Genomic DNA, 18,911 nt, shown 5'->3' with positions numbered 1-18,911 from the left:
CCTGAAAAAAGAAGTACTCTTATCCCCATTGGCATTTCATGAATGTACAGTCGAATTTAGGAAAGCTTGTTTTGAACATTTTTTTTATGTATCCTTTTGATGTCACTTTCAATTCCTCCCCAAAGCCGTCGTCCACCCATGCAGAGTTCAACGAAGCGGATGAAGCTCTAAGACGTTTTTACGAAGAGCATACTCGCCCAAGCTCTATACGGTTTCCCCTCTGTATTGAAAAACCGGTTACTGTCGACGACGAGAATGTTTGTTCTGGCAAACATCGGAGTATACCCGAGCTTTTACCCTCAATGTGTTCGAAAGCTTCCGTTTCTTCCGAGCCAGTTGCCACTCGGATTGATTGCGACACACAGACACACCGTAATAGCATGCCAAAAACTCAGGTAAACGATTCTACTCCTCTCTTCAACTCAATATTTTGCAATACACTTACAAATGGCACACTTGCTGTGTGCCGCTTAAGTTTTTATTTCACTGCTAGAAAATTTCCTTTGGATAAATGTTTCAGTTGGTGCAAATTACGACGAATGGGATAACTGGAAATCTGTTGCTTTACTCATTGACGTAATCAGTTGGTGCGGACCTTAAATGACTGTCGTTTAGCCAACTTTGATGGAAACTGGTTCCGTTAAATCTCCAGGTATTACTGGCGGAGTATACACTTTTGTGATTCGTTTAGTACAGCTTGGTCATCAAGTTTGCATGCTAGCCTAACGGTCCTCACACAGTGCAATACACGACCAATCGGCCAGTTCCCATCAATATTAGAAGATTTAGCCTGTTTTCTCGGCTTTGCGGCCCTCTCTCTTGTTCCATTGTTGGGGCCGTTTGTGCAGCTCAGCAGGGCAATGAGAATTTGGAATCGACATCCCGTTACTCGTCAGTAGTATGGAAATAAAAATATTGATATGGTGCCATGCTTTTGAAAAAAATATGCAAGCAGTTTTTTGTTCGCTGGCCTGACGATAGACTTTTGTGTTGATCGGCACCGATATTATAAATTAGCTGAAAAAAGTGTTGTTTGATCGAAGGGCAGACACTTTAATTATTCTAAGCAGTCCCGTAGACAACTTGCAAGCAATCCGCTTGGCACATCGGGATACCTACTAATATAAATAATGGTCTGAAAAACGAAAGTCTTCTCCCATGCACTCTACTTGACAAGTTACTTTTTCACTGATGTTTCACCACTGTGTGTTGCCTAGCTGATTACGTCGTGACAGCCTACATTTGTAACCTCCAACTGGGACCGAATAAGCCATCTGACTAATGCCGTAGCTGTACTGTGTTGTCTACGTTGATTGAGGCTCACGGTTGGACTAGTCTTGTGTTCCTCCCTATGAAATATGACCAATGAATATAGCGGATACAACTAGGTAATGATGTAAATCTCTTCTGGAAGATGGATGTGACTGAGTCATACCGCGGTCACATACCACACGAGTGTTTTTTACGAGCGTTGCTTGCCTAGCTTGTTCAGCTCGGCAGGCTACTGATATCCCGAAGATTGAGCAGGGAAACTACGCGACTTCTGAAGCCCTTAAAATGAAAGTAAACACAGGGATAAAACGAGTCAACCAAGTTTGGAAGATGCCTTTGCAGTGTAACTTAATATAAAGTTTGGAGTGCAATTATTCCTGGTTTGAAAAAGGGACATTTCCGTGGTGCGCGTAGCTCTTCTTAAAGGATCACACTCTGCATTCTTTGGTTCCAGCTATCCCTCTGTAGCACACAGATTCATTTATTTGGACACTGCAAGTGTTACATTTATAGTGTTGCACAAATTGACTAATTAGTGGTGACTGAGTGCCGCCTAGCAGAAATCAGTAAAAGAGTTGATTCTATGCTCACTCCATTCGTGACTTGGGAAACTCTCGACTTCTGCCATTGTCTAGGAGGACTCTGTATTTTCAGCCCATGTTTCCCGCTGAAAGTCTTGGGATTAACTTGTCGCATGGGGAGATCGGGTGTTCATCGGTGTACAACAAAAGTCGAAATTACAATGAGAAAAGCAGTAGGAGGCTCGCGTGTGTAAGATGTCCGCAAGATATCACAAGTGAAACTTCTTCTCCTCGTTCTTGTTACCTTTGCGCGCTTAATCCAGCTATTATTTTGGACCGACTAGTCACCATTTTAGTTCATTCGGTCTTTATTTATATCGGTCAAACTACATGCCAAGTAAAATAAGAGACCCAAAGGTGCTGTGTTATGCTAATCCTTGGAACGCGGTAACGCCTGTACAGGTGTACAATCTAATCGCACAAATTTTTGACATGCGGCTACGTCGATCAGGTGCTCAATAAAGATATCCAAACTAGTCCACGCACTTAAAAAAATTCGAAACCTTTTAAAGTGCAGGTCTGCTGCTTACGGTGTGCGTGAACTTCAGAAGTGTAGGCGTAGCACAACGAACTATGTTTGATTTTAAAGATTGGACATTGATCAGTATAAGTACAAGTTCTTTCAAGCTTGCTTGATTACCCTGTGGAGCCTGCTCAATTGAACAGCTTGATCAAAATTTATAACGGACGACAATGCACAGAGGTGCTTAAAAACCTATGTTGAACACCCACCCTGCCCATCGCTCAAGAACTGACCTTCGATCCACTAACTAAACACATCTTGAAAAATTAAGAGTGCTAATCTTTTTCGGTTCTTACGTGGTAAATTATTGACGATCGAAACTCAGATTAAACGAGAAAGGAGATGTTCGTTGATAGTTGAAATTTCACAAAGTATGACCACAAAATTTAACTTTCGTCGAAATTATATTCTGGCAAACTATTGTCTTTCTGTGATCTGTACACTTTACGCCAGATTATCCGATATGCGGATCTAGTGGAACAGTGCACAAAGATGTCAGCTGGTAGATCGTCAGTGATAACCACGAACTCACTCAACCTAGCTGGCCGACATTCAAGAGCTCAGGACACACTACACAAGACTCCGGTGACAGAGCATGATATTTTCATGCTTGAGAGCACGTCTTCTCCGGACAAATACCTTCTACCATGTGACCTACCTATTCATGTCAACGTCGGAGATAACACTGGTATCCAGGTGAGGTAGCCATTCGTTTTAGGGTTAATAAGGTCAATAAAGATAATTACAAAGTGCCTTATGTGGTTCATGGGTAATGCCCTGAGACGATAAAATCGATAAACCGTACGGATACACGCAGCTGGTGTTCATATTCTTCAGTAAGCACAAACCAAGCGAACTAATTTGCTTTGAGCCTGTAGTTCATGCCACCAGCCAGAGGATGTTATTTCTGCGCATGTAAGACACTGATACAAACAATAACCTAGTGAGGTATGGGCCGAATTTGTCCCATTTCCCAGGACAGTTTATTTATCTTTCCCGAAGCTGGTACACAAATCGGGACTGCGGTAAAACACACGAGACTGCATTAGCACTCTTGATTGCTCCTCGATCGGCGACGAAACATCTGCACAAAATTGTCAAACTGAGCGAACACTTCAGCTACCTACCAGAAGGGCCGCATGCACTGGCTGGTGACCAGCTTTCGCGACGCTTTGTTTAATCTTTTCTATCAAAATAGTTGTGCTTCTGAGGAGGTGGGAGTCCTTGAATATTTATCAAAAATTCTCCTTCCTTCTAAGTTTACAAGTAAATTTTGATTAGGACATTCTCGGCTCCGAAAAAAATTGTTATTTCCAAGCTCAGACTACCTTGACAAAGCCGAGAAAATTGCCTAACAGTCGGATGAATAGCATACCGATTACTAGTTGACGTGGAATGAACCAATAGCTGTGGTACGCAGATTACTGTTTGACTGCCCGGCGTCGATAATCACTTGAAATCAATGAATATTCTGACAATTTTTTCTTTCCCTTTTCACGCAATGTAACATTCGAATGTGCGAGTCTGAGGATGATTTTGTCGAAAGTGCACCTTTACTCTCTCTTTAGATCATGTTACTTGTTCACAAAGTTATTTGAACGCATCTACGTTTTGCAGCACCCCCTTCAGTTAAATTCTGTCCCGAATTGCCTGTAAACAATAGGAGCTTCTCATATGGAACGTGGGAAACAAGTTCGCTCTCAGTTATGGAACAACAATGTGAACGACGTCACTAGGGTATAAGCGCGATGGTTTGTGTCACAAATGCCAAACTGAAGTGATCAAGGCCAGATGGTCGACGATCATCAATGATGAGAACAGTAAACTCCCACATATCGTTCGTTTGTTTTAAAACGGTAGAACTAACAACAGAAGCCTTTGACGATGTAACCAGCGAGTAACAGTGAGACGGGGGTCAAACAGGAGATCGCATGGCGTATCGGTGTTGCTGAATTCTAATACAATTTTAGTGAATGAACTACCTCTTAGTTTTTTAAACACTAAAGTAGTGCTGTTTAACACCGTTGGATTTCCTCATGACAGTAATGATTATAAGATTTTTTTAAGCGACTGAATGGTGAATTACTATGGCTTCAATGATATGCTTTCCTCCTTCCAGTATGTGATTGATGCTTCGGGAGAGTCAGGATTACCCGGAGCTCCCGGACGACATGGAGAACCAGGAGTTAGAGGAGTAGACGGTCAACGTAGGTTTCATCATTCCTTATTACTATTCACCTCTTGGTGGTCACACCAAGTAGCCACTTTTCCTCACCCTTCGGGTCTGGATGCACTGTCTTGTTTTGCTATTTCATTTTTTCTCACTCTGACTGAAAGTTGGCATCTCGCAACTCATTTCTTTTGGCTGTCCCGATAAAATGGATCAAGGGGATGTCATATTTTAAATTTTTACTATGTTATGCTCCAAAATCCCACAATATCATGGTGCATAATGCTAGAGTGCAAACCACCATCAGAGCCTGACAAAACTAGGTAGAATGGGCATCGAATTACGCTTATAATTCATCCGGAGTGCAAAGAATTTTTGGAGATCTCTTTAGGCTGTGCAAAGGTTAATTCACCATGCATCCTTAAGTATCCTCTTTCGTCAATCCACAGTGTTACAGACCTCACTTCAGCCTCACACATACCCGTATCTGTGCTCACGACAGTTGAGCGACCAAAGATCTGGCGCTGGAACATTTGTTCTGCTCAATTAAACGATGAGTTTATGTATGCCACAATTGTTTCTAATTAGAAGCTGAATTCACTTCGTTTGGCTTTTATTGCCGCTCATCCATTGAATTCATGCTAAAGTACGATTTTTGGGTTTGATAAGACGATTACCTCTAGAGAAATCATTGTATATTGTGAGGTCTCCGTGATCCCTTCAGTTTCAATTATTCTATGAATGCACTAGTTGAGAGGTACATTTGATACAGTTTCATTGATGCTGTTGATTTTATCGCGGGTACTGTTATTGTTGTCTTGTTTTTGTGAATGATGCAGGATGGATCTTTAGTAAGTCCAGTATTCATTCTGAACGCGATGAAAATTCAGGTGCGCATATACTACCGTAAACGCCCTACGTTATCTCAGTTGGATTTCGCGCCCAAAATTTGGGGAGGGAGAATCACTAATAATAACATTCACGTTTAAGATCGATTCAGAATCTTACTAGAAGTATGAATAAATGAGGAATTTACCGATTTTAGCCTGTTAGACGGCTTTTATCAGTACGGGTCAACCTTCTTTTCATCTGCTCATCCTAGCCCAATACTTGCCCAAGTCAGCATTTTCTGGTTTGCATAATGACGAAGCGAATTTATAAAACGATCAGGTCAAATTAAGCCAAATAATCTTTATCCACCAGAAGCCGACGCAATAAGACGCCATTTGAAATCAAAATAGTGTATACGTTTAGAATGAAGTGTAAGGACAGCGTCAGAAGCGAGCCCTTCAAAAACTAATTTTAGATGAAATCCTATGGCTGGTTTCCTGCATGTGCTCTTGAACTTTGGATTAATATCACAAGGAAACTGTTAGCAAGTGCTGAGTAAAAAAAGCCTATCACAATTAGGGGTAAAACGTAGACTGAACCCGATTTCTCCCTTTCTATCTTTAGTTTTCTGGAAGTTGAAGATCCCTGAGTTGGCTAGAAATCCCCCAAACATTCGGTGTACTTTCAAACATGTTTCGTGGGCGAGTTTTCATTTTAATTTATATAGATGATGCTGCAACTTCGAGCAGTGAATAGTCTGAACCATATGATTGCTAGCGTATTTTGCATACAATGACGCAGTAGAACGTCTTTCATTTTTACCACGTCAGCTCTTGAGACACAAGTGGTGAGAAAAACGGTCATGAAAGCCAACGTCAGTGGAGCTGCAGTAAAAAACAAAAAGCATGAGCGTGCTCTTTGGTCAGCGGCCGAGATTTCGCCGTTTAAACGCGTTGTTTACATTTCCGAGAACGCTCATTCGCAATCTGCCATGTCCTAATTGTGGCTGGCTGAGAAAATTTTATGACATCGAACTGGGAATACGAACGACGACCACGTGATCAATCTTGCCAAAATCAATTTTTTCAATAACGGATTCCTTATACCATTGTATGCGTGCTTAGGAAATTTCGTGAATGGAATAACTGTAAGACCTATATATATCTGTAAGTGTTGACTACACACTACCGTTAGGTTAGGACCAACTTTATGAGTAGCGAAAGTACTCTTTCATAGTTCGGGAATGTAGGCGTAACACCAGTTTTGAGCTTACTCAGTTTCTGGTCTGCCGCTCCACACAATAAATCTCTTCAAAAACAGATTCAACGGATTATCCAGAGTCGAGAGACGGTTTACCCGGTGGCCATGGGACACGAGGTACGGACGGTTTTCCTGGAAGTCGCGGTGGTAATGGCGCAACCCTTTATGTGAGTCTTATTTATACAGTAGAGTAGTTTCTGTCGATTTTAGTTTTCAAAACTTGTGATTTGAGTTATTTTTCGATTGTACTAATGCAGAGTTCGAAGTCAGCCTATCCTAATGGGATTGGAAGCGTCTTCGATATCATTTCATCCAGTCTATCGATGAATGCTGCTCGGATGCAGGTAATGTGTGCATTACTCGCCAATTAAAACAATAGCTCTACAGGGTCAAGGATGTAGTTTTCTCTACTGTCATCAGTTTTGTTCCGGATATGAGTAAAATTAATTTATTCTAGGGGACGCTAATCCCGGATATCGTCCATCTATAGAGGAATAATTTGCAGTTACACTGGATGCAATGTGTGCCATAATTTTTCCGTCGACAGGCTCTCTCGATAAATCCGGGGATTTTGTAACTTCTGCATGGCAGTGCAGAATTACCGGGGACCTTACTTTCACCGTTTTCGTTCATGTTAGAAACACATAAACGCTAAGAACACCACTTGACTTACTAAGATGCGCTTGAAGCATAGGGACAGGTGAGCAAAATGATGTATTAAAAACATCAATTTCATGGTAGGAAATGTGATCTGGATGCTTCAGACTGTCCGTGTTGCTAACGCAGAGTGAAAAGAATTCACGGTAACACAAGCCAAAAGGAACAGTCATTCGCGGATTCGAAACCATTTTAGTGGCGAGTGCCATTTTTGGCGTGACTACACAGTTCCACCATTTCGATTTCTTTATTAGGTCTTATATACTAACAGGTTAAATTTCTAGCATCCTGATGAAAGAAATTTCAAATAAATGTGTATCAATGTGATGTGGAGGGGAGATATGCTACAAAGCGTATTACAAAACCTGTCACACGCATCAAAGTGCTTGTAAACGATCAAACCTGCCACTTTAATGGATCTGTCGGAGGGAACGCGGTCTGTTTACCTCGGTCGAATAGAAATAAACCACCAGCAACACTTTTAAGGTGAGATTCCCGGGACTAAGAACTGTCGTTGTTTTGGAAAGTAGAAAGGCTGGTCTTTGAATGTTGATTAACACCACTGCATTTGTTTGAGCTAAGTTGCCGAATTCAGATAATTATTTAGAAGCTAATTGACAACAGAGAAATGCTGGTGCAGATAGTCATGTAGAGCTCCTTTCGTGAAGCTAGAGGTTATACTGGTTCACTTATGTTCATTTACCTGGTGCGACAGCCAGATCAGCTCGGAAGTTCTGTAACACCGTTTTGAAAGATAACCAAATCTTCAGAGTTAGAGTTGGAAGTAAGCAGCGGTAGCCTCGTTAGAGTGCTTGCAGTTCATGGGAGATCCGATTGATGGAGAATCTCCAATGCACAAAGGGAACGAGAATATGACGAGATAAATACCTGATTTTCTCAGAGGTTGGTAGATTTAGAAGCGGATATTTCAGTATATTGTAGCTGCTTGATGAACTGATTACTTAGGATATATATCAAATTTTTATACACACTACAGTCGACAGAAATTTGCAGCCACAGGAGCAACCAAGAAAGTTGATATCTCAACATAGCAACCTACTGAGTCATATTGTTTGATTTTACAATTCAGTGTTTCTCACTGAGTGTATTTACTTGATAGACTGTCCAGTGAACAAGAAAGTCCTTATTAGCATATGGGGCGAATGCATACATGCAGGTGAAACTGATTTCTGAAGAACTCGAATGAACCGAGGAGGAAAATTTGTATCTTCGGTGCAACTTCAGGACAAAGACGAGTGATGACTGACAAAAATGTATGAGGAGATGCACTGAGCACCACCTTTACTGTAAACCATCCTTGGTGTAACTTCACAACGTTCTGTTTTTCAAAATAATATTGAAATTATTCCGTGCAAACCAAATCAGAAATTCTCACAAATCCAATTATTATTTGCTTTGGAAGAGTAGTACCGAAGATATGACTGTTCAAGGTTGAACCAGAGGGGAGGGAATAAAGCTCATGGTGTTTAGCACGATAGTCTTGAAGCTGATATTCACCATGAATAGGGCAGCCTGCGTTCAACGGGACGTTTTTTGCAAGAAATAGACCGATCGCATAGAAGTTACCAGATGTCCTTCATTAAGATGAAACAAAATTGTTACCGTCCGTCGACCGTCGAAGAGTTTTCAGAGACCTTATAAATAGTGTAGCACGCCTATACATGTATCGCGATATCTCGAATATCTCACCAGCTGGATCATGAGGTGCCAAGATGCAGCATATTCAGTCGCCTAGGAACATGAACGATTCAGCTGGGTTTCAAGTGAGTCACTCCTCAAAACCAAATCGATGGGCAAATGAGTGCATTTGTCGGGTTTGGTCCAATTTCGGTTCAAGAAGAACGTAGGGTTGACGGAAACTCGTGGACTGCGCCTAGTTGATGAGCCCCAAGAAAGACAACACCGGCTGTGGGCTGTCGAAGAGCATTCAGCAACTTTATGAGTAGTGTGTTATGTCTCAAACATATTACGTTTTCGTCCTGAACATGATATATTTTAGGCGCAACGGAGATTCATGCAATACCGTAAACAAGAGAGACGAGACAAAAAGCGCACGGAAACCACATCCGTGCTTGATATGTATATGTGCGTTAGGTAAATTTGTTAGTTGCCAGAAGACTCCAGAATTTCGTTTACATAGCTTCTATGAATGTTGTATGGAGTGATATAAATGGACAATAATCGACAGAACCAAACGTCTCTGAATGTAAGACGACTCTGCTTCAAGGCTTTTCTGAATAAACGTCAAAATACGCAATAGTAGTTCCTGTACTTTGTTGATGGAATACTATACACAAGCTTGTAGAACCCCAAGATTAACGAGGAATTGTTTTTAGCAACCTTATGCTTAGTTTGTTCCGGCCATACAATGTGGTGAAACATACAATAAAAAGCATATTCTGGCGGCTTCATCTGAGTCGCCCGTTCCAAGTAACTGGGTTTCAAAATGGGTGTACTTAGCGAAAAAGCGGTGTATTTTTCCTAAGTCTGCTTAACACGATGGAGCTTTCATACACAAGAAAGAAAATTATTGATTCTCCAGCTAATCAAACAGAAAATGTTACTTTCTAAATTCTTATGTCTGGTTGTTATTCGGACTACTTTATATTCGCCACACACTGCTGATGTTTCCCAATGAGGATGAAACAACTAAAATATGCTTCTCGCTTTTCACCGTAAACCGACCCTATTTTGACACAATCTTATTTGAAATTCCCCTTACTTCATGTAAATTATAAATATTGGTAATCCTTATGCACTAAGTATTGAATATATTTTCTGGTTAAGTTAGAAACTGGGGATTACTTCGAGCTTTGGTGAATTACTTTGTTGGTGGTTCTAAAGTTAAGCTCAAAACGGTAAGAAGGGTAAATTTTGACATCCTGGAAAGTTCATCTCGACCACAGTCTGAGTATTTCACTTTCCTACCTTGTATTCCGCGGACTGGTAATAACAGTTCTCATGATGTGAGTGGGTTGTACAGCAGTGATCATTAGTTTTAGTTTAATGCTGGGCACGAATAAAAGATATGGTCGTTTTATAATGACCTAAGTATCTATCTTAACCTCTCTGTCAAGTTGGAGTTATCTCAGCTTTCACCAAAGTTATTCAAGTACATTCATTAACAAGGGGTGTTTTATTGTTGGGCTTTTTCAAAATTGTTTAAAGTGAAAGTGTAGCTTACCTTGTTGGACTGCCACCGTTTGCCATCGGATAGCTCACTGTCAAGAGACCCCGTATGCATAAGCCGTTGTTTGTAGTTAGTCCTCCAAACCCTCCGGGACCCATCATCTTTAGATGCTTATGTCAAGGGACTAACGATCATCATACATATTAATACATTTTCGGAAGTCCTCCTAGTACTTGACCAACCGTTTTCAAGGCAAGAACTCATTATGTTTTTTTCTGTAGGTTGATCTCCGTTGGTTAAGGCCGGACGAAAACGGTCATTCCGAGCAACTCACATGTATGGGTCGGAGTAATGCAGCACTGTTTGTCAACGGTGTACACTGTTTCACGATCTCAATCAATTCAACATCGAAGTCGGACGATCAACAAATATGCCAACCGCCAATTTTAATATTTGCTCCTGGGGGACCTGGAGGAGATGGTGGTCAAGGTGGGAATGGCGGTATTGGAGGAGAAGGTGGTAAAGGTGTTGCAACTTATTGTAGCATGTTACGAACTTCGTTCATTCAAACAAACTCCCATCGTCCCTGCACGTATGTACCTGGTCGCGAGCGGGAATCGGCTTATTCCCTCATCACTGAAGCCGCAATTGATTTGTTGCAAGGCTCACGCTATGGCGGTCATTCCCAAAGATATTCTCGAAATGAGCGGGCGGGAGTATTCCGAGAGCCTCCGGTATCGGATAACATCCTAGCTTCCTCCTTCATTTCATTTATGGCGGATAAACTAGAAGGACCAAATGCTTTCCTAAAGCGCACAAGGCCTAAAAGTTCTAGTCGTCAGCGCTTCTTCTATGCTGGGGATGGTAAGTTCCGCCTCGGTTTTTCCTTTTCATTGAGCCTGAATGAATACGAACTATTCACTACGATCTATTTGTGTGCTAGTTAACATTTTGTAAATTCAATACGTCCAAAGTGAGCTGTTCGACTACCCATTGCGCTGTACAGGATAGGGCATGTTAGGTGATTGGATGACATTGCCAATTATGGCCGTGCAATAGTGTTATCTCTACTGGGCTTCGCGTTGAACCGGTTTGTATTTAGACTGGGAAAGACTAGTGCATCATAGATACCGATCAATGACAGCGACCATCGCTCAGCGCGCACACGGCATCTCACAACGATGAATTGTAGTCCCTCAGTTATGAATAAAGATGGGTTTGACAGTTGCTGACTAGTCGATTTTTTCCACTATCCGCCAACAGTTGTTTCGACTGAGTTGGGTCGAAAAATAAATGCGTATCACATACCTTGATGGAGTCAGGTATCAGCATGTCGTGTCTCATTAGCCTGCAGTTCAAGATGCTCGAGAAAATGAGGCAACTGATTTTATTTTGATGGCACTTCAGAGAATGACATTTTAGAATCCTCCTGTACGTATAGCCTTGGATTTGTGCAGCCAGGACCACATGAGGATGAGTTTTCTTTATTCTCGTTGAATCTGTTTTGAAGATCCCTTTTCTAGATGGAATCTTGCTATCTGCACTCTGTTTGTATGTGAATCCAGTAGTAAATGCCACAGAAAGTGCCCTTTTAGTCTCGTTTAGTTCACTTATCAGCTGATTGCATAACTGTGGATTACTAGGTCAGTTGTATGAACGGAAGATGTTTTGGACATTACTCGTTTTGAATGAAAGAATTCGGACGCTAGGAAATTTAAGTGAATTCCAGTTGCGTTCACGATTTCTAACGATTTCATCAACTGCGCAAAATGAAACATAGACAAAACTATGTGGAATGTCTTGGAGTTTGGAGTACATTTGGAAAATTGCTTGTTTTTTTAGACTTGATCCACTTGCACAACCGGGCCTGTCGTTAAGCCAATACAATAAAACCTGTCAATAAATGCACCTCCATAAAGAACACCTTGTAGTTAACTACAGTTTCGTCTTTCAGTCAAGTCGACCTGATCTCATAGACATTCTTCAAACATCGCTTTCGGGTGCGAAGCATGTCAAAAACAATATTTGTTGTACATGGTTTGATGGCTCCAAAGGAACGTTCAGCTTTTCCCGTGAAGACAGCAGCTTAGTGACCGTAGGTGTTTAATAGGTTCTTTATTATTTGACACACAGTATGAGTAGTATCAAGGGTACTCTATCGTGTGGCAGTTAAGCTTTAGTGCATGTTACTTGTGTACTGCTGTTGGTGATCGAGATGATGTGATATTTTAGCAAAATTTCGGGACACATGCATTTCTCATCGTTCCCAATTGACCGAATTGACAAATTGTATAACATGATGGCTTCCCAAGTATAAAGCACAGAAAATTCTCAGAAAGACTGAGACTGTAGGCAAGAAGATCGGGGAAGATCTTCGACAAATATGGAGCCCCATGCGTAAAGTAGAATCGACTGAGTCTTCGTTAACAAGCTGGTTTTTTTGTTCTGGGTAGCAAATTCTCCCTTAGTTGAACGAAGGCCGTTAGCTTATCCATATGTTCACTTGATCTCTGACCTGATAATCGGGTTTAAGGTGAAACCCGAAGTTTTTGAAGACTTCCGCTGTTTTGACAGTGGAGTTATCTAGTCCTATTTTGTTCGTTCGTCGGTCGAGGAAGGAGACGACCTTAACGGTGCAGAGACTAATAATTCTGTGCGTCAGTATGATGAGATTTTGCATCGGAATAATACATCGTCGAGACTACCAGTATAGACAGTAAGCTGTCGTTGAGAATTGCACTGAATGGCGCGTCTCGTTCTGTTGGGCTGGATACTGGTAACTTTGGAGAGTTACACAATACAATGGAGAATGCCTCGTCTACCACAACGGAGCCCTTCCTAATTAGGCCAAGTAATGTATAAAATGCTTAATCTGATGCGACTTCAAAACCGGTGACGTTCCCAAACTGATGGTGATGATTTGAAGAGGCATGAGACAGCATCAACTGCACGTTGTATTGAAAAACGAGGACTGCAAATTATTTTGTTGCGATGGGAGTCTATGCATTCTGACATGGTCCCCTCATCTTCGGTATTCCTGTGATTACATGCGACGAGTTGCGGGTTTTCACAATAATGACAGTTTCCTTTAGTATATAATACTTGGTTTCAGGAAGCAGTAGAACGTCCTGGCCCTTTCTCGATATGAATGAGTGTTTTTTGATGACCCTAGGTTTGTAAACTCACACGTTTCAACAATTGCTGTATTCCTTGATTCCAATTGGCTATGCGAATCAGTAAGCTACTTTTTAACCGGGTGGTTTTTCTAGCCTGATTTCCACCGCGGAGGCATTGCAGTTGTATAAATTAAGAGAATCAGTGTTGTGAGGAATTCAAGTTGAAGTGCGCTCATCTTTTTTAAGCCGAAGAATGAATATATGAGTATTATACGCGATTTCCAGTAGCGGATCCTGGCTTCGTTTGCCAAAAGTTGCTCTTGGACATGAAATTCTCTGTTAGTAGTGCAGAATCACCTCTACATAAATGCAAATGGTGGACGAGAATGGTGGATGAAAATTTTCGTAACACGAGATCATATTGTTGTGGAAATATCTTGACCGGTGAACACTGGCGAATTTTTTTCATTCTGAATTCTTATGGTTCACGTAATCGGACATGGTGCAAATGTTTTTCTGTAAAAACTATACCCGAATGCCTAATACTAGGCAGTCTACCTTTGGAAGGCCGCAGAAAACTCATTTGTGGGAGGTATTTGGAGGGATTCGTTAGATTTTTTAGTAAACCGTCTCAACTAAGGACACCTAATTTGCTCATGATTGCGCGCACTGAAACCTCCATAAATTTGTTTGTATAATTTAGAGTGATTGTCTCCTCATCTGCTGCTATGATTCCCATTCAATGGAACACTATGCCTATGGAATTGGCACGGACCCTAATGTCTTAAAGACAGCACTGATTAGAGGGATAACTTCCAACTAATCACTATTTGGACGTCCTTTAGGTCTTTAGATCCTGTTCAAAACTTATTGGCAGGCAGAACCCTCTTAGCAGGAATCAAACATACGAAAGATGCGAATAAAATGCATTAATCCACACCTCGAAATTGTTGGAAAAATGCTGGTGACTCAGGTTTGTTCATCGCCTCGTTGGGCGTGGTATGCCTCATCTTCTGACTTCCCTTCTGCAAACATCGGAGAAGCTTGTTCAAGATTTTGGCGTACTGAAGATTATGTGTTCAAAATGTTGATAGTAACTAGGCGTAGAATTAACCTTTTTCGGGATCAATAAAAGTTGCTGGAACATCTTTTACCCACTAAATCCTCTAGTTAGTATTTACGTACAAAATGTTCATGTAATATTTCAAGAAACCTTACTGTTTGCCTAATGATGCCTGTATACCAAAATTATAAAGAAATCTGACGAAAAAAGCATTTTCAAGTACTGGTGGGGGTGTACGCCATACGACAAACATTGGGGGCATTATATCAGGCAGTCCCGCGGTTCAAGAAATGATTATTAAAATTTGAACGAAGAGGTTTCAACTGTGGGCCTCATCCTTCGTCATATCCAGTAATAAGAACTGCGTAGAGTGTAAATACATTCTACAGTCTGGAAACACAAAGCGCTTTGGGATTGGAGTAAATCTGATGACACGTTAGAAACAAGACTTTTCAACCATTGGGCTGTGAATTTGGGCAGCGAGGGTTAGGTTTTAAATGATCAACGAATGTACCGACGACTAACTTTGTCAGCGGTGGTAGAAATCAGCGATTTTCGTATTCGTTATTACCTGACTCAGGCGCTCATCAGCTAGTTAAGCGAATAATTGTGTGTGCAGAAAGTAACATATCATCACGTCTGTTTTGGGGATATTTAATGACCAGGATCCTTAATTACTTTTCAGACTTTTTCTCACTTACATCTTCCATATCCATGATTTATTACACTATATTCCACACATATATTTCAGGAGGCCCTGGTGGTCAGGGTGGAGACGGTGGTCGTGGAGGGGACGCAGGGGATGGTGGAGATGGAGGCGTTGTAACAGTCACTGTGGACGATCCTCGGCTACTCATGTCCATTGAGGTAAGTCAGGAACTGACGGACTTTTGTTAACGTGTGTTGTCGTAACCTCTGAGATTCTCCAAGTTCTGTGTTGAACTCTGACCACTTTCTAGTGCAACGTCTCTGGTGGTCATCCGGGATCTGCAGCTGAAGGTGGTGCGGGCGGAAACGGAGGGATTGGCGGGCGACCTGGAAAAAGTTCGCTAGAGGGATTGGCGGGCGACCTGGAAAAAGTTGGGGAGATTTGTCCAGCAATGGATCTCGGGATATCAGCAATTTCGATCGAGTTTCGCAACCCCTTCTCACCACAAGTTCGCTCCCGATACATGACTGTCCAGTTGACGCTTGCGCTGAGTGCGGTATTCATAGAATGTAAGTTTCAGTACCTTTTAGTAACCTTTAACTGCGATATTGGTGGTACACTTCGTACAAACAACAAATGACAGCAAACCCACCCATTACCTTTTTCACACGCTCAGGCTTTGCTATTCATCGTAAAAAACTTCATTTAACACTTCTTAACCAAAAAGTCTCAGCACTCAGAGACGTACGAGATTTATGACTCAGCGTTTACAATTTAGGAAGGTTAGCAGTTCCTAGGGGATTTTCTAAATTAGCGTATGATTGTATGGACAATTATTTGGTGAATCTGTGAGTTCATTTTTCATCCATCCATACTGAAAAAGGGTAAATCCCTGTACACACTTTCCATCGTTTTTCGGAATCACCAGTAGTGTGCATCTCACGAAGTTGTGCGGAGAAGCCAGTTAATATGTGACCACGTGATATGACTCATGTGAGTGGCATCATATCTTGCACATGCCAGCTACTCACACCACTGATCGACCATTCGTGGCCGAACTTTATTGAACTATTGACCAGCGAGCTGTTCGAATCCCCGTACATAATATTGCGATACTCTGTTGATTAGTCTCGACGAAGATGAAACAGCTTTGTGTTCTTTACCGTATTATGTGCTCCTTGTCCTAATAAAATGCTACACCGACGAGTCTTGTGGTAGAGGAATGTTCCGAAGTTGTACCAAGAACCAGAGAAATAATCAGTTCAATTTTGTCTGAGTTATTTGTCACCGGATACTTGGGCTATCTGGAACAAGATTAATCCTCGAAAGAATATCAGAAAAACAGATGTTCCGATGGTTTCATTCGTTTCGAAATGAGTGCGTTTAATAAACCCAGTTAGGTTTCAATGAATTTTGGGTTTGTGTTCTCGAGGAGATCCGTATGTATTATTGGTCCTATACATCCGAATACTTATCGACAACCAGAAGCTCATGTAACGTTGTATACTTCTCATGAAACCTACGAGTAGCGTCCCGTCACCCGTCACAACTCCTTCCCCACATCTGATGGAAGGTTAGTATGAAAAATTATGGAGCCTTTTTACAGTGCTTTCTTACCACCAGTAAACGTTTTTAGCAAAGGAACATGCCAGAAATCCTGGGGTATCTGAGAAAGATCAAGATGTCGCTTGAGAATGTCAGCGTTTCAAAAACTGTACAAAGGATATTTTTGCCCACATATCTAGTAGCGTGTAACCGTTTAGTTTGTGTTGGTCAATAGACAAGTTCACAACAAAGGGGCTTTTTCCTTTCACTGATGAATGAGGTACAACTGTGTGCTTCATACACCATCACCACTGCTTATTTGGTTAGCTTTTTCCGTATTTCCAGGAATTCCGTCCCCGAATCACATTTGGGCACGTACACATACACGCATCTTTCGAGCAACACCGGGGATGTGTGCGAAAACTCTGAATACATTGGATCACTAACGACGTCCGGATTACAGTCATCCAAAAATGAACGAAATTCATTGGTGTGCCAGTTCGATTCAGAGGAGGACGATTTGTATGTACCTGTTAGTCAACTCAAGTCCACAACCCAGTTAACTCTCATTCCTGGTGCTTGGGGTAGAAATGGCCCTGCGGGTACTGCGGGGGAGCGTGGTGCAGCAGGTTTGAGAGGAAAAATGGGAACCATCACTTTTCGTGTGACAAATTCCGAATTTGAATCAGAATCGAGTCAACGCAGCTCCACAAACGTAGGTTTGATTCCTGTTGGCTATTAGTGAATAAGATGAACCGCTTATATACCATCGTCTCTGTCACAAACTTATATAACCATAATTTAAACCGTCATGACAGTCAACATAGGTATCATATTGGAGCAGTGAAGTACATTTTGTGGTGAAAGCAATTTGATCCACAGCCTCTGGTTTCGTTGTGTTCAAACCTATATTCAAAACCTGAGACTGCTCTCGAAATTGCTGCACACTGCTGACAGGCTGTTTTTTAAATTATTCACCCATCATTCTCCTGGCACCTATACAGCTTGTCTCAATATCATCACATATGTTATTTTAGAGCTCTGATTCTCGTTCTGAACAAGAATTGGATTCTGATCGTCAGTATTATCTAGGCACGGGATATTCTAGTGCCCCGCTGCAGCCGTCCACATATCCAACCTACCTGAAGCGATTCCAAGTGAAAGTTCTAGATTTTGATGTAAGTCATACTAATAGCTGTGGTTATACCCAATCCTTTGTTTCATGTGCTCCAGAAGCAACATAAACATGATATTTTTTCTTGTATTAAGCCTTGATTAATGTTGCACATGTCAGTCTTGTTTGAACACTCATCATGCTGTCTTGGCGGAATACTCTGGTCTATCCACAGCAAATTTAACAAATACGGCAACCAGCCATGGCTCGTCTAAGTTTGGCTGATTCGATAAGCTTCTAAGGTGGTCATTCGCAGTCTTACATCTGGTCTATCCACAGCAAATTTAACAAATCCCGCAACCAGCCATGGCTCGTCTAAATTTTGCTGATTCGATAGGCTTCTAAGGTGGTCATTCGCAGTTTTACGCAAAAAACTAAGGACATTATATTGAACAGCTTAGTGTGCACATGGACTGCTTCAACTTAGACTGTATTTCCAGCTTCCGTTATTTGTCTACGGCATTAAGCCAGTCCTTAGTGGCGAATCACTGGCAGCAAAGCGGCATATTGAATTGCTTCTTTTCGATTGAGGGACGCCCCTCTCTACATATGCATCTCGTGCTGGTTGACTCATGGTTGACTCAATTTAAATAGAGCATAACTTACAAGAGACCCACGTTAGTTTCCTGGAGCTTTTTTGTCATTCCAATCCGGAACGTTGGTGGAATAACAACCATACCATTAGTTTTAGTCGCTTCCTTAAACGCAGTATTAGATGGCAAACACTTCTTAACTATGTTGTAAACCGAAGCCTAAAAAAAATAATTAAAACCGTTTATCCCCTTCAGGTGCTTGGAATGGACGGAGATGGATTCCTCAAGCCAAACGAAGATATCAGTATAACCGATATTCAGTTAATAAATCAGAGTTCTATGCCACTACCCTCTGGTGCGCGTTTGTCATTCTCCTCAACCGATAC

General features: G+C 41.5%; 1 protein-coding gene across 1 annotated transcript in view; it reads left to right on the top strand.

Annotated features, from left to right (window-relative positions):
- Positions 1-86: 86 nt before the first annotated feature.
- Positions 87-18,911, top strand: part of T265_11598 (hypothetical protein) — a gene marked incomplete at both ends in the record, with an annotated part of 52,897 nt that continues 34,072 nt past the window's right edge. The window contains 10 exons of the mRNA XM_009178291.1: positions 87-395; positions 2,830-3,072; positions 4,496-4,583; positions 6,698-6,804; positions 10,727-11,309; positions 15,376-15,491; positions 15,584-15,807; positions 17,164-17,533; positions 17,856-17,996; positions 18,781-18,890. Of these exons, the coding sequence (XP_009176555.1) occupies positions 87-395; positions 2,830-3,072; positions 4,496-4,583; positions 6,698-6,804; positions 10,727-11,309; positions 15,376-15,491; positions 15,584-15,807; positions 17,164-17,533; positions 17,856-17,996; positions 18,781-18,890 (2,291 nt within the window). The remainder of the gene's footprint in view (positions 396-2,829; positions 3,073-4,495; positions 4,584-6,697; positions 6,805-10,726; positions 11,310-15,375; positions 15,492-15,583; positions 15,808-17,163; positions 17,534-17,855; positions 17,997-18,780; positions 18,891-18,911) is intronic.

Source organism: Opisthorchis viverrini (genome assembly GCF_000715545.1).
Source record: "Opisthorchis viverrini unplaced genomic scaffold opera_v5_529, whole genome shotgun sequence".
NCBI classification, from domain to species: Eukaryota; Metazoa; Platyhelminthes; class Trematoda; order Opisthorchiida; family Opisthorchiidae; genus Opisthorchis; species Opisthorchis viverrini.
Note: the sequence above shows the minus strand (reverse complement) of the source record. Positions and strands in the feature narration are given on the sequence as shown.